The 13,232-nt window shown below is 44.3% G+C and overlaps 1 protein-coding gene across 1 annotated transcript in view; it reads left to right on the forward strand.

Moving 5' to 3' along the window:
- huwe1 (HECT, UBA and WWE domain containing E3 ubiquitin protein ligase 1) overlaps window positions 1-13,232 on the forward strand; it is a 62,936-nt gene that overhangs the window by 27,787 nt on the left and 21,917 nt on the right. Inside the window, exons 31-54 of the mRNA XM_056302005.1 lie at window positions 48-170; window positions 2,406-2,643; window positions 2,851-3,198; window positions 4,065-4,187; window positions 4,369-4,464; window positions 4,602-4,871; window positions 5,053-5,205; window positions 5,294-5,421; window positions 5,584-5,665; window positions 5,776-5,952; window positions 6,680-6,830; window positions 6,920-7,335; window positions 7,442-7,637; window positions 7,802-7,969; window positions 8,071-8,219; window positions 8,333-8,399; window positions 8,522-8,745; window positions 8,867-9,078; window positions 9,187-9,369; window positions 9,607-9,779; window positions 9,885-10,024; window positions 12,607-12,682; window positions 12,802-12,900; window positions 12,987-13,114. Of these exons, the coding sequence (XP_056157980.1) occupies window positions 48-170; window positions 2,406-2,643; window positions 2,851-3,198; window positions 4,065-4,187; window positions 4,369-4,464; window positions 4,602-4,871; window positions 5,053-5,205; window positions 5,294-5,421; window positions 5,584-5,665; window positions 5,776-5,952; window positions 6,680-6,830; window positions 6,920-7,335; window positions 7,442-7,637; window positions 7,802-7,969; window positions 8,071-8,219; window positions 8,333-8,399; window positions 8,522-8,745; window positions 8,867-9,078; window positions 9,187-9,369; window positions 9,607-9,779; window positions 9,885-10,024; window positions 12,607-12,682; window positions 12,802-12,900; window positions 12,987-13,114 (4,120 nt within the window). The remainder of the gene's footprint in view (window positions 1-47; window positions 171-2,405; window positions 2,644-2,850; window positions 3,199-4,064; window positions 4,188-4,368; window positions 4,465-4,601; window positions 4,872-5,052; window positions 5,206-5,293; window positions 5,422-5,583; window positions 5,666-5,775; window positions 5,953-6,679; window positions 6,831-6,919; window positions 7,336-7,441; window positions 7,638-7,801; window positions 7,970-8,070; window positions 8,220-8,332; window positions 8,400-8,521; window positions 8,746-8,866; window positions 9,079-9,186; window positions 9,370-9,606; window positions 9,780-9,884; window positions 10,025-12,606; window positions 12,683-12,801; window positions 12,901-12,986; window positions 13,115-13,232) is intronic.

Below are 13,232 nucleotides of genomic sequence, written 5' to 3' on the forward strand. Positions count from 1 at the left end.
ATTGTACACGTTCTGTAAAAGTGTCTTGCTTTTTCTTTTTTTCGCAGACTGACTTTCTTTATCTGCTCGGTGGGCTTCACGTCTCCCATGCTGTTTGATGAGAGAAAATACCCATACCACCTCATGCTCCAGAAGTTCTTCTGCTCCGGAGGGCATGACGCCTTGTTTGAGTAATTTTTTTTTCTTTTTACTTTTATAGGTTGTTTTTTTTTCCTTCATGAAAATATACACACAAAAATTAAAACTCAACCCTTCCCCTGGACACCAAAAAACAAAACAAAGCAATCAAATCAGAGAAAAAAAGAGAACAAGACAAACAAAATCATCAGTTAAACATGTATGAAAACTAAAATTGTTTGTTACAGTTGGAACCACTCAATAGTCAGACACCTAGTGCTAAGTACGTATGCACACGAACATGCACACACATACAGACACACAGATATATACAGTATATGCACGTACTTATACACAAATAAAAGAGATATACATACCCACACATCTCAATATGCATATTTAAGTACCGGCGGATAGGTTCATCCACAAAACACATGAGTAAGGCACTTATTCACACTAAATTATCCCGAATTATTAACACTAGAACAACCGGGATTTCACTCCTACCTAAAATGACCATGGGCCATCAAAATGATGGCCGGTTTTTAAACTCTGTATTCTGTCAAGATAAATACCCAGTTGAGATATTAATGCATTGCATATGTTAGTATGTCTGTTAGGAAACAACTGACACCAAAATTAATATTTTAACAACTATACTATTTTTAAACAATTAAAACTTCAGAGAGACGTGGTCGAACTTGAATAGCAAGAATAAAAAAGTGAATATGTGACCTGAAAAACAAAATGGAAAACACATATTGCTGATCTGAAAAATGTAACAAGACCTATAAAATGTGAAATGTAAAAAAAGAACCGAAAGAATGCGTGAAACAGTCCCAAACAACGACCAGACCTTAAAAGCTACTAGAATGACCGTGGGCTGTCAAAATGACTACCCACAGTTTTCTTTCAAGATAAATACCCAATTGAGATATTAATGCATTGCATATGTTAACATGTCTGTTAAGAAACGACTGGCACCAAAATTAATATTTAATACTATTTTTCAAACAATTTAAAATCGCCACTGTCTTAACGCTTTTAAATACTGCAATGCTTTGGTGGTAGTCATGGTGCGTCTGGAACCAGACATGTTTGCCATAATCAAAAATCAAGTTTAGACTATTACTATGCACTGGAGCATGCTAGTGTTTTTAGGACAGAGCAATGAACTTCGTGAAGGAAATGATGCGACCAACACATGTCATAAATAGTGACATGATGCGCACGATCACGTGCAAATTATGAGCCGTCTTTTTAGGTAGAGCTTATTATAACATTATTTATGTGCAATTGATCTAAAACTTGTTTTAATTTAAATATATGCAATTTTAGGAGCATTCAGGGAGCGGCAAGTCTGTATCTTTTTCCCCCCACAAAGTTATTAAGCTTTGAAAACGGCCTTGGTCATTCTAGTGTTAAAGCATCACTCATTCCTAGTCCTAATACTTAAAATAAAAAGGGTAGTTTCTGTAACTGGGAGGAAAGACATCTATTCTGATGTTTCTAAGAAAGATTTTAGCAAAAGTGAATTCTATAAAGAGAGACCAGACATCCATAAATTTCTGACAGGGATTACATCTGTTATATCTCGAGTTTTTCTAATGGAATTAAAGATAGCATTTCTTTGATCCAACTTGTAAATGATGGGGGGGCTTATCAGACTTCCGATTGCGAAGAATAAGTCTCCGGGCTTGAAGTGAGGCAAATGCTATAGAGTTAGCTTGGGGTGTAGCGATGTCAACGCCCTCAGTGGGAACTCCAAAAATGGCAGTGATTGGGCTGGGTGCAATTGTTTTACAACAAATATATGAGAAAGCTTCGAAGATACGACCCCCAAAATGTAGTCAAAGACGGGTTTATTTCAGTTAAGATCGCGTAACAGTGATTCCCAGATAGGTAAATGAATGGTGTTCCAGCTTAAACGGAAAGTTATTGAAGTGAATATCTGACGCTGTTTGGTTAATAGGAAAAAGCAGACTTTTGGAGAAGTTTAATTTCTAGCCCGAGGGTCTTCCTAAGTGATGAAACATAGCTATAAGCTGAGGTAGGGATTCTACTGGATCAGATATGTAGAGAAGGAGGTCGTCCACATAAAATGAAACTTTATGGGTAGCGCCCCCTCTCACGATGCCAGCTATCTTTTCTTCTGCTCTAAGGGCTATAGCCAAGGGACCAATAATAAAAGATATTCTGTGTTATTAAATAGCGTTTAAACCATGATAATGTTCCGTTTACTTACAGAGGAGCAGCTGTAATGGCCTTTTATTTCCTTGTCTTCTCAGGACATTTAACTGGGCCCTTTCTATGGGTGGTAAAGTGCCTGTATCTGAGGGACTGGAGCATGCCGATCTCCCAGATGGAACAGGGGAGTTCCTGGATGCATGGCTAATGCTGGTCGAAAAGATGGTGAACCCTAGCACTGTGCTGGACTCCCCTCACTCTCTGCCAGCTAAGGTGGCTGGGGTCACCCCCACCACGCCCCAGTTTAGCGCCCTGCGATTCCTCATTGTTACTCAGAAGGCACGTTTTCAAATTTTGTGGTAATAGATGATTATTAAATAAGAGTACGTCTCACAAAGGACTTCGTTAGTCTCTGTACAAATATCTTCTTTTTTCAGAGCCAACTACCAGCTAGACTTTTTGAGTTGAGGGTGACCAGGAAAACTGCCATACAGGTTTTTCTATCCCTCACTATAGTGACACTCTTTGTCCCTCTCCTTACCACAGGCTGCGTTCAATTGTATCCGCAGCCTGTGGAACAGGAAGCCTCTGAAGGTGTATGGAGGCCGGATGGCTGAATCAATGTTAGCCATCCTCTGCCACATCCTGAGGGGTGAGCCTGTTATACAAGAGCGTCTTGCCAAGGAGAGAGAGGGCACTGTGCGGCCAGAAGAGGAGGGGGCCACCACAGGCCCTGTGGCTCCCAGCGGGGCCCCTGGAGCAGCCACACCAACAGGAGAAGGATCAGCAGCTGCCAGAACTGCCTCTGCAGGACCGGCAGGAGGGTCGGCTGATGACTCCACCAACTCCACTCCTCGCAGAGAGCCTCAGGTTAACCAGGCCCAGCTCACACAGGTAAGGGGAGAGCTGTCTTGAGCTTTTAATGGCTATCTCGGCAGTTTATCTCTGCCTGGAAATTAGAATTAATTTATACTTTTCTCATTTTGAGATTTCTGTATTTAGTGTGACAGATTGTTCTACTTGTCAACGGGGATTTGTGCCAACAGTTTTTTGTTTGTTGTATCCATTTCCTCTGCCATTGCCAGCTATAGGCAGTTCTGACAGCAAGGCTTAACAAGCATAATTGGATCTCTCAGTGGCCATGTCAGCGAGATTAACTACTAGAACAGAGTTACTGTGTTTACCAAACATCCTCCCCTGCATTGTGCATGAACTGAACCCCTGGCTGCAGTGGTTTTTTAACAGGGAGAGGGAGGCACCCACAGGTCCACCAGCTGCAGCTTCAGCAGGTATAAGAGCCATCAGAGAGAGGGGGCAAAAGACCGACAGGAGAGGTCCTCAGAGAAAGAGAGGGAGGGAGCAAAGATTAGAGAGGAAAGAGTAAAGAGGGAGGATTAATTTGGAAAGAAAATGGCTGAGAGAAGAATTTTAATCAGATTAATGGGATTCAAAGCATTTGAGGTCAGAGATAAGGGTAGTGGTGGGGGAGGTAAGGTATGATTGGATGCTATGCAGTGATTAAAGAGGATGGGTTGCTGAGGCCACTCAACTGTTATTAAAATAAAGTGAAGGGGGGAAAAGGAATGTTTGGAGGAATGTTTCCCCTGCTTTAAAGATAAAATGAGGCTGACTTTTCATTGCCCTTTGTGACTTCGCTTCCAGGCTCTTGTCCCTTGGGCCAAAACATCTTAACTTCCTTTGGTTTGCCCCGTCTATTTCTCTGCAAGTTCTTACCTTTTGCTGTTGTCTGTCTCCCCTAGCTGATGGACATGGGTTTCTCGAGAGAGCATGCTATGGAGGCCCTGCTTAACACCAGCACTATGGAGCAAGCCACTGAATACCTGCTTACACACCCTCCACCCCTTCTCAGTGGAGCCGTCAGGGTAAGGCCATTTACAGACACACACACACACACACACACACACACACACACACACACACACACACACACACACACACATACAACGGTCTCTTGCTCTCCTCCTCTCTCTCTCACACCAACTACACACACATACAAAGCAAACCCGGTGAGTTGATGGTGTTGCTCTTCTCTGGTGCGTCTAGGACCTTACCATGTCTGAAGAAGACCAGATGATGAGGGCCATCGCCATGTCACTGGGACAAGAGGTCAGCATGGAGCAGCGCTCGGACTCCCCCGAGGTCCGCCATTCTCACTGTTCTCAGTTGCAAAAACACACACTCTGAACCACCTGCTGCTGAAGGAAACCTCATAAATGAATAACGGGTCACTTAAACCAGCAGCTGTTTCTCTGTCTCTGTTCTTTTCTCTCCTTTAGGAGGCAGCTCGTCGACGTGAGGAGGAGGACAAGCGAGCCAGGGAGAGGGCGGAGGAGGAGGAGGCTCGCTGTCTGGAGCGTTTCATGGAGGCCGAGCCCTTAGACCCACAGGAGCTGCATACCTTCACTGACTCCATGCTGCCAGGCTGCTTCCATCTGCTGGATGAGCTGCCCGACACAGTCTACCGACTCTGTGACCTGCTGATGACAGCCATAAAGAGGAGCGGTCCAGAGTACAGAGATCTCATCCTTGGCCAGGTTGTCGACCAGGTCAGTGGATTGATACAGTGGAACCCTCTTAAATGATAGGGTTTGGGATTTTCCAACCAGGCAAAAAGTGATGTTGGGAAAATCTGTGTTAAGTGATAGGAACAGGAAATGGGTGCTATATATTGTCCTGCTCATAAGCACCTTGTGCTTGCATCAGCCTGATGGTGTATGCCTTGTGTAGGTGTGGGATGCAGCAGACGTGCTGATCAAAGCGGCTGTGCCTCTGACAACAAGTGACACAAAGACGGTGTCTGAGTGGACCAGACAGATGGCCACACTACCCCAGGCTTCTAAACTGGCAACTCGAATTCTGCTGCTCACGCTGCTCTTTGAGGTAACATGGGCATACACACTCATGCAGTACTCTACCCTTTTAATAAAGGCCCACATCAGAGTATCATATGTGTTCCTCTTTTCTATAGGAGCTCAAGCTGTTGTGTCCCACAGTTGTGGAGAAGAGTGGGATTCTTGATTTGCTGATTAAACTGCTTGAGGTGGTGCAGCCCTGTCTGCAAGCTGCCAAAGAACAGAAGGACATTCAGACACCCAAGTGAGTACTGCACTGCTTACCATTATACAGGTATTTCAATCTTTACCCTGTGTAGAGAACTGTTGGGTTTACCCTTTAACATTTAACTATTTGAGTCAGGGAATCTCCATAAATGTCATGGAGATTGTTACACTACTTAAAATTGTCCTGCTTTCACTACAGATGGATCACCCCAGTGCTGTTGCTCATTGACTTCTATGAGAAGATGGCTGTCTCTTCCAAGCGCAGAGCACAAATGAACAAGGTAGAAATCAAGCAATTACAAAAAAGCCAGAATTGTGAATTGTACAAGTTTTGCATTTGACTACTCAACTTGTATGCCTTTTTTGTCATTTTTCTTTTCTGCTCTCTCAGTACCTGCAGCCAAATGGCAACAATTGGCGGTGGTTTGATGACCGCTCAGGCCGCTGGTGCAGTTACAGTGCTTCAAACAACAGCACCATTGACTCAGCCTGGAGGGCTGGGGAGAGCAGTGTTCGCTTCACAGCCGGACGTAGAAGATACACTGTGCAGTTTAACACTATGGTGCAGGTATAGACTGTTCACACTTTCCCAAGCAGGACGACATATAATATCTGATGGAGACTACACAAACATAACGAAAATGCTTTTGGTTTGATTCCCCCGACCCCCCACTTAGCATTCTAATCCTGTACTTTAACCCCATTTTTTGGGTGGCACAGTGGTTAGCACTGTTCTCTTACAGCAAGAAGGTCCTGGGTTAGAACCCCAGGCCATCCCAGGCTTTTTCTGTGTGGGGTTTGCATGTTCTCCCTGTGTCTGCGTGGGTTTCCTCCAGGTGCTCCGGTTTCCTCCCATCATCCAAAAGACATGCATGTCAGGGTTAATACTCCTGCCTGTGCCCCTGACCAAGGCAATGGAAAGAAGAACTGGGCGCTGCAGCTGCCCACTGCTCCTTTCCAATAGGATGGGTTAAATGCAGAGAACAAATTTCATTGTTAACTGTACAATGACAAAAATAAAGTGGCTTTCTGTCTTTCTTTCCTTCTTTCTTTCTTTAGTTCGATTTCTATTTTTATTTCATGTTCTTTTTATTTTTTCTTATACTTTTAATCTCTTCTTTGATTTCTTATGTTGTTTTGGATCTCTTATTTAATGTCTTTTTTATGCCTTTGATTAGCCTTTGTGTATTAAATGTGCTATGTGAATAAACTTGCTTTGCCTTGTTAAATACAAAGTAAAATCTCTTGTTTTACATGTTATGGGATCTGATCTACCTCATCTTTCTGCCTGGCAGGTTAATGAGGAGACGGGGAACAGAAGGCCGGTGATGCTTACAGTCCAGAGAGTGCCTCGCATGCCAAAGTCTGCCAAGACTGGCAGCATGACAGATTCTGAGAGAGAAGAGGGAGACAGGAGCAAGTCAGAGGAGACCCAGACTGACTCAGGTATTTTATCAAAAGTAAATTTCTGAACCAATAAGTAAAAATGACACTGGTTATATTGATTAGAATTGTCTACATATACAAATCTTTAGCCTTTTCTCAAGCAGAGTCAGGGGCAGGAGTGGATATGGGTGCTCCTAAGGAGGACTCTAGCCCATTGAAGGAGACTTCCTCTGGCCCCACAGCTGTCCTGGACTCTGACCAAACCCAGGACCCTGATATTGAGGTGCAGGGTCTGACCGAAGACATGACCACTGTTCTCATTCGAGCTTGCGTCAGCATGATCAGTGTGCCTGTGGACCCGGACACCCTCCATGCCACACTGCGACTCTGCTTGCGTCTGACTCGCACCCACCACTACGCCATGATGTTTGCTGAGCTGAAGAGCACGCGCATGATCTTGGGGCTGACGCAGGGGTCAGGTTTCAATGGTTTTACCCCACTGGTCACCCTACTGTTCAGACATATCATTGAGGACCCAGCCACACTTAGGCACACCATGGAGAAGGTTAGAGGTGTTCTATCGACTTTGAGCAGGCCTAATGTCTTGAAACAGTCGCTTTGTTCTGTTCATCAGCATTTATTTGTTTGATCCTATCTGTTGCTCTGTATAGGTGGTGAGATCTGCTGTGACTAGTGGAGCAGGTAGCACCACCTCAGGTGTGGTGTCAGGCAGCCTTGGGTCCAGAGAGATAAATTACATTTTGCGTGTTCTGGGTCCTGCTGCCTGCCGCAACCCTGAGTGCTTTGCTGAAACTGCCAACAATTGTGTTCGTATAGCCCTTCCTGCACCCCGTGGAGCTGGCACAGGTACATTTAGACTTTTCAACCTATTCTGGTTTATTTTTGATGATGTTTGTATTTTGGTTTATAGAAATACTCTAAACCATTTTGTTTGTGGTAAGTAGGTTTTACAGACTTGTTTTATATGTTGACATTTTTGTGTTTATCTTCCAACCCCTTTTTTCCTAAAGCATCTGATGATGAGTTTGAGAACATGCGGATCAAGGGGCCCAATGCTGTGCAGCTGGTGAAGACCACTCCCCTCAAACTATCCCCTCTGCCATCCATCCCAGAAACCATCAAGGAGGTTATCTATGATATGCTTAATGCTCTGGCTGCCTACCATGCACCTGAAGAATGTAAGACATGTGACTTTCTTTCAGAACTGTTTGTATATTAGATTTATTTGTGACTACAACAGTTTTGATGAACTTTAACAAAGTCTGTGGTTGTGTCACAGCTGAGCGACCAGAGGAGCGCACGGTTGCAGTGCCTGGTGGCCAGGACCTCTGCCAGATCCTGCAGGATGTGGGTGATGATGTCTACCAGCAGTACAGACTTACCCGACAGGGCAGTGACTTTGATTCACAGTCCGCTTTCCATATCAATGTGAGCTGCCACTACAAGCCATGCTGGTTATATTAGCACTGGATGAGATGATGCTGTTTAGCATCTCGTCTCCTTCTCCTCTGTAGTAATGGATGCATGTTACTTCCTCACAGGCTCAGGTGTTTGCTGCTGATGGAAGTGTGGCTGAGTCCTCCCAGTCTGGCACTCCACAAGGAGAGGGTGAGATTGAGATCATAAAGATTCATAACCAGATTATCATCTTTAAGTATTAGAATTTGCTCCTAAGAGTATGCTCATCACAACAGTTTGGTCTGAACACATTGTCATCCCACCTCCCTCAGCCTCCACACCAGAAGAGATGCGGGAGGAGAAAAAGGAGCAGGAGGGAGAAAAGGGTGTCAGCTCGGAGGAGGGTAAAGCTGCAAAGGCTAAGGCCAGCAAGCCTCTGATGCCTACCTCCACCATCTTGAGACTGCTGGCTGAGCTGGTGCGCTCCTATGTGGGCATTGCAACACTCATTGCCTCCTACTGCTACACTGCTGGGCAGTCTGAGCTTATCAAGGAGGTTGGTGATTTAACAAACTTTAAGCTCCATCATGCTTTCATTCCTTGCCTCACTACATCTTAATGCTACAGTTTTTGAAAAAGAGTGAAGTTCCACTGATTCTCTTGTTCCTATCCCACAGGACTGCAGTGTTCTGGCCTTTGTGCTTGACCACCTACTGCCCCACACTCAGAATTCTGAGGACAAAGACACCCCAGCCCTGGCACGCCTCTTCCTAGCCAGCCTGGCTGCTGCTGGCACAGGCACTGATGCCCAGGTAGCCCTAGTCAACGAGGTGAAAGCTGCCCTCAGTCGGGCACTAGCTATGGCAGAGGGCACAGAAAAACATGCCAGGTAAGCTGATGCTGCCAGTCAAAGTCACAAGTGAGATACAGCCATATGCAAAACCTCATCCCACACTCCTACTTACTCTCTGTACTCTGTATCTCTTTCCCCCTCCAGGCTTCAGGCGGTGATGTGCATCATCAGCACCATTATGGAGTCGTGTCCCTCCACCTCCAGCTTCTACAGTACAGCGGCAGCCAAAACTCAGCACAACGGCATGAATAACATCATTCGCCTTTTCCTTAAGAAGGGCCTGGTCAATGACTTAGCCCGTGTACCCCACAGTCTGGACCTGTCAAGGTAGACAAAGAGTAACAAAGTCGTTATATATGTAGGAATTCTTTCTTTCTTGCTTTCTCACTTGCTTTAGTTCTTACTTGCTTTATTGCTTGTAGAATACATCTCACTCAATCCAGTTTGTTAAGGCACATTAAGTGGTTTTAACTCTAAAATCTAGCTATGATGAATTCATAGTATTTGAAATTTGCATAAACTGGTAGTCACAACAGTCCTTCCTTCCTTTTGCATGTGCTTCAGTCCCAACATGGCCAACACAGTGAATGCTGCCCTGAAGCCTCTGGAGACCTTGTCCCGTATTGTTAATCAGCCCAGCAGTCTGTTTGGAGGCAAGAGTGGCTCTAGTAAGAACAAGGCTGAACATGACACAGTGGGCACAGCCAGGGACAGCAACAGTAACACTCAGGACCAAGGTATCCAGATGTCATACGCACACACTCACCTTCTTAGACCCTTTTTATAATTGGATGCAACAAGTCAAAAGTATATCCTCTTTTGATGTATGGTGCTTATTCCAGGGGAGCCTGGTGAGGCGGAGCCAGTAGAAGGAAGCCACAGGGTGCAGGGCACTGACAGTGACTTGATGGATGGAGAGACAGAGGGAGATACAGTGGTCATTGCTGGTCAGCCAGAAGTTCTCAGCACACAGGCCATGCAGGTAACTGGCTTGCATTATACCCATAACACAACTCAAATGATATACTCAGGGGTGCACATAACGTTTTTGATCTGGTTCTCAAGGGAGCACCTGGAGATGTTGATTGGTACTCAGTCTGTACGCGGCACGGTTATCCTACAAGCTGTCGTCATCACTACCTTCCTGACTGCTCCTCACTGTCTTCCTCTCTTTCGAATATGGCAGATGAAGATGTAGGCCTACTTCTTTCCCCCTGCTTGAGTCTGCGATTAGCTGTTTGCATCCATAAGTCAACAGCTGGCTTCGGGTCAAAAGTCTGTTGTCATCTTAGACAAGTGGATGTGCATCAGGGATGAGAGGCGAGAGTCTTGACAGGCAGGATCTGTACTTGCTTTTTATTATATTGAGATGTGTGAAAATCCCCTCTCACATGCAGCACTGCTCAAGGGCAGTGTAAGGGACAACAGTGAAGAACTTTATGAATGTTGGAGTAACTATCTGGATTACTTATCTTCACTGTGTTGACCAAGTCATACACAGAGGAGGCTGTGAAACGTTTTCCTGCTTACTTTAAACACATCCATTCTCTTACAGTGGAGTCTCTGTCAGCAGACAAGCTGGCCTCATATTTCTGGAGGATGTTAGTAAGTGTTGTGTTGCCAGAACTGTGGTCTTGCATTTCTTGAGGCCAAGTTGAAGGATTAAAAATTGATCACATGACTTAAGGGATTCATATCTGCTTTCAAGCTCATGAATGAGACCTCTCAATACATCAGCCTTATCCCTGTCAGCATCAGCATTTGAAAGTGTCTTTCCTGTACTTGCCTTCACTGTCAAGCAATAGTATCAGCTGTCCAGCAGCGACCATAAGCTCATCTTTGCATTCACCAATAATCAATTTATCTTGCTGGAACCTGAGGGAGGTGAACTGTAAAATGTTTCCAGTGTCAAGGATGTTGGTTAGGAAACACTGACAACAATCTGTGTAGATATGTTTTAGGTCACTGTCATCACTTGTAGCCATTTGAATTTGAATGGCAGGTAATAGCCTCCATATTTTCAACGGAGTCTCTTGCCTCCATGCAGACCATCTGATGTTGTGACTTTCCTAGTTTCACAAAGGCAATACCATATCTTCTTTAGTTGTTGTGTTCTTTTTGTGTCCCCTCTCTGTAAATAAAAGCTCAGCAACTTGACAACGGAGCGATTAAATGTCTCACAGTATGGTACCATGGAATCAGCTGACTTTGTGCCGCTCTCGAGGGTGTAGACAATACACAGAATATGCACAAGGGAATCCCCGATTGCCACCATCTGACGCTATTTGGGAACGACCCCATTGTAAACTCCAACGTTGATTGCTGCTCCATCTGTACACACCAAGACTAACTTTGTCTTCCACTGATCCCCTAAACCACAAGTATGGAAGAGCTGCTGCTGTCCTGTGCCACTCAGTTCACACCCAAATTAATTAATCCAAGGAAATCTGAAGTAAACTTTCCGTTGTGAGACACAGACACAATGTACACAATTTCCTTGCTCCACTTGTGTTATGTCTTCTGATCCATCAAAAGAGCATGCCCCAAAATTCAGCTGACTTCAATTTGTCACTCAATTCTAAACTGATTGTCTGTGCAATGCTCTGCATGATGCGGGTCCCCCCTTCTTGTGAATGATGTGCACTCCTGACATTAACTCCAAGCCTCTTGAGAAGCGCAATGTCCTCCTCATGTGAATGCATCGGGCATGCATGTTTTGCTTTGTGAAAGGCGAACAGAAAAAATATTAGTGCTTGATGCTGTTCTTCATTCAGTTTGTCCTGCCATGTGTCAAGAGGGTGAGGGGATTTCTGATCCTGGCTGCACCTGTTATTAGTAGTTTGCACTAAGTTCATTTTCTCTTTACGCTTTTCAAAAGCTGGATGACTGAAGTTTTTTGTTCCTATATAAAAGGCGCTGCTTTTATCTGCGAGATTGGGATTTTCATGGCATATTTTGCACCACATCTCTGCGGTTGTCATCTGTTTGGAGCCAGGCTACTTCCTGCAGCCACTTTTCCGCGAATACATGGTTTTTTTTTTATGTACAGGTTCAGTCTGGCATTTCTTTGGAGGTGGTGAAACACCAAAGTAATTACTTAATGTAGCTTGCTTCTTGGACATTTTTATGAATGGACGAAAATCCTAAAACCAGAGAAAAAATATAACGTTAAGCTAGTTGTAACGTAAGCTAACTTTGCTGGAGCTCAAGGTTAAACAGTTAACTTTGCTAACTTGGACAAAAAACAAAAAAACTGCATCAACTTAATCAAGAACAAAGGCTAAAAGTTGCACGATTAACAGTGGATTATTAAAATTGATACATTTGTCATAATGACCTTACCAGTGATATATGGAGAAAATCTTGTTGTTTCAGTAAATAATGGTGTCCCAGAAATGTTTGTACACAAAAGCACTTCTTTTCGTATTATATGCTGCGCATCATTTATTTTGACCACGCATGTGCTGCGCACCAGTTATGTGCACCTCTGGATGTACTCCCATTACCTAACATAAGATATCCAGTGTTTACAGCAGTTTTTTGTGTCCTTTTCTGCATGTGAAGGTAGAGAACGAGTTAGTTGATCTCATTGATGAGTTGCTGGAGAGAGATGCTGGCACTGTCAACAGCACCATCATAGGTAAGATGCAGCCCCTGCTTCCTAGATTCATCATTGTGAGGGGGGACAATGTGGCTAGACCGTGCAAGACGAGGGAAGCTTGATTCCCGAGACTGATTTGTTGTTTTTCTGTCAATCAGTTGGACGCAGTGGTGAGGATGAATCACAAGAGGACGTGCTGATGGATGAGGCCCCCTCCAATATTAGTCAGGCATCCACTCTGCAGGCTAACCGAGAGGGTAAGATGTTTACAGCAGAAATGGGTTTTTGTTTTTTAAAGCAATGCCACATTTCTCTTTAATGATTGGTTTGGTATCTCTGTTAGACTCCATGAATATCCTGGAGCCAGAGGACGAGGAACACACGCAGGAGGAAGATTCCAGTGGCAGCAATGATGACGAGGACAGCCAGGATGAAGAGGAGGAGGAAGAAGAAGAGGAGGAGGAGGACCAGGTATCGGGAAATGCCCCCCCCTCCCATTTAGTTTTATTTTTTCTCATTTTTGGTTTTCTCAAAAAAAAAAAATTTTTTCATTTTGGAATTATCTCTATCCATTTTTACTTTAAGAACA

This window comes from Lampris incognitus, chromosome 2, assembly GCF_029633865.1.
Source record: "Lampris incognitus isolate fLamInc1 chromosome 2, fLamInc1.hap2, whole genome shotgun sequence".
Taxonomy (NCBI): domain Eukaryota; kingdom Metazoa; phylum Chordata; class Actinopteri; order Lampriformes; family Lampridae; genus Lampris; species Lampris incognitus.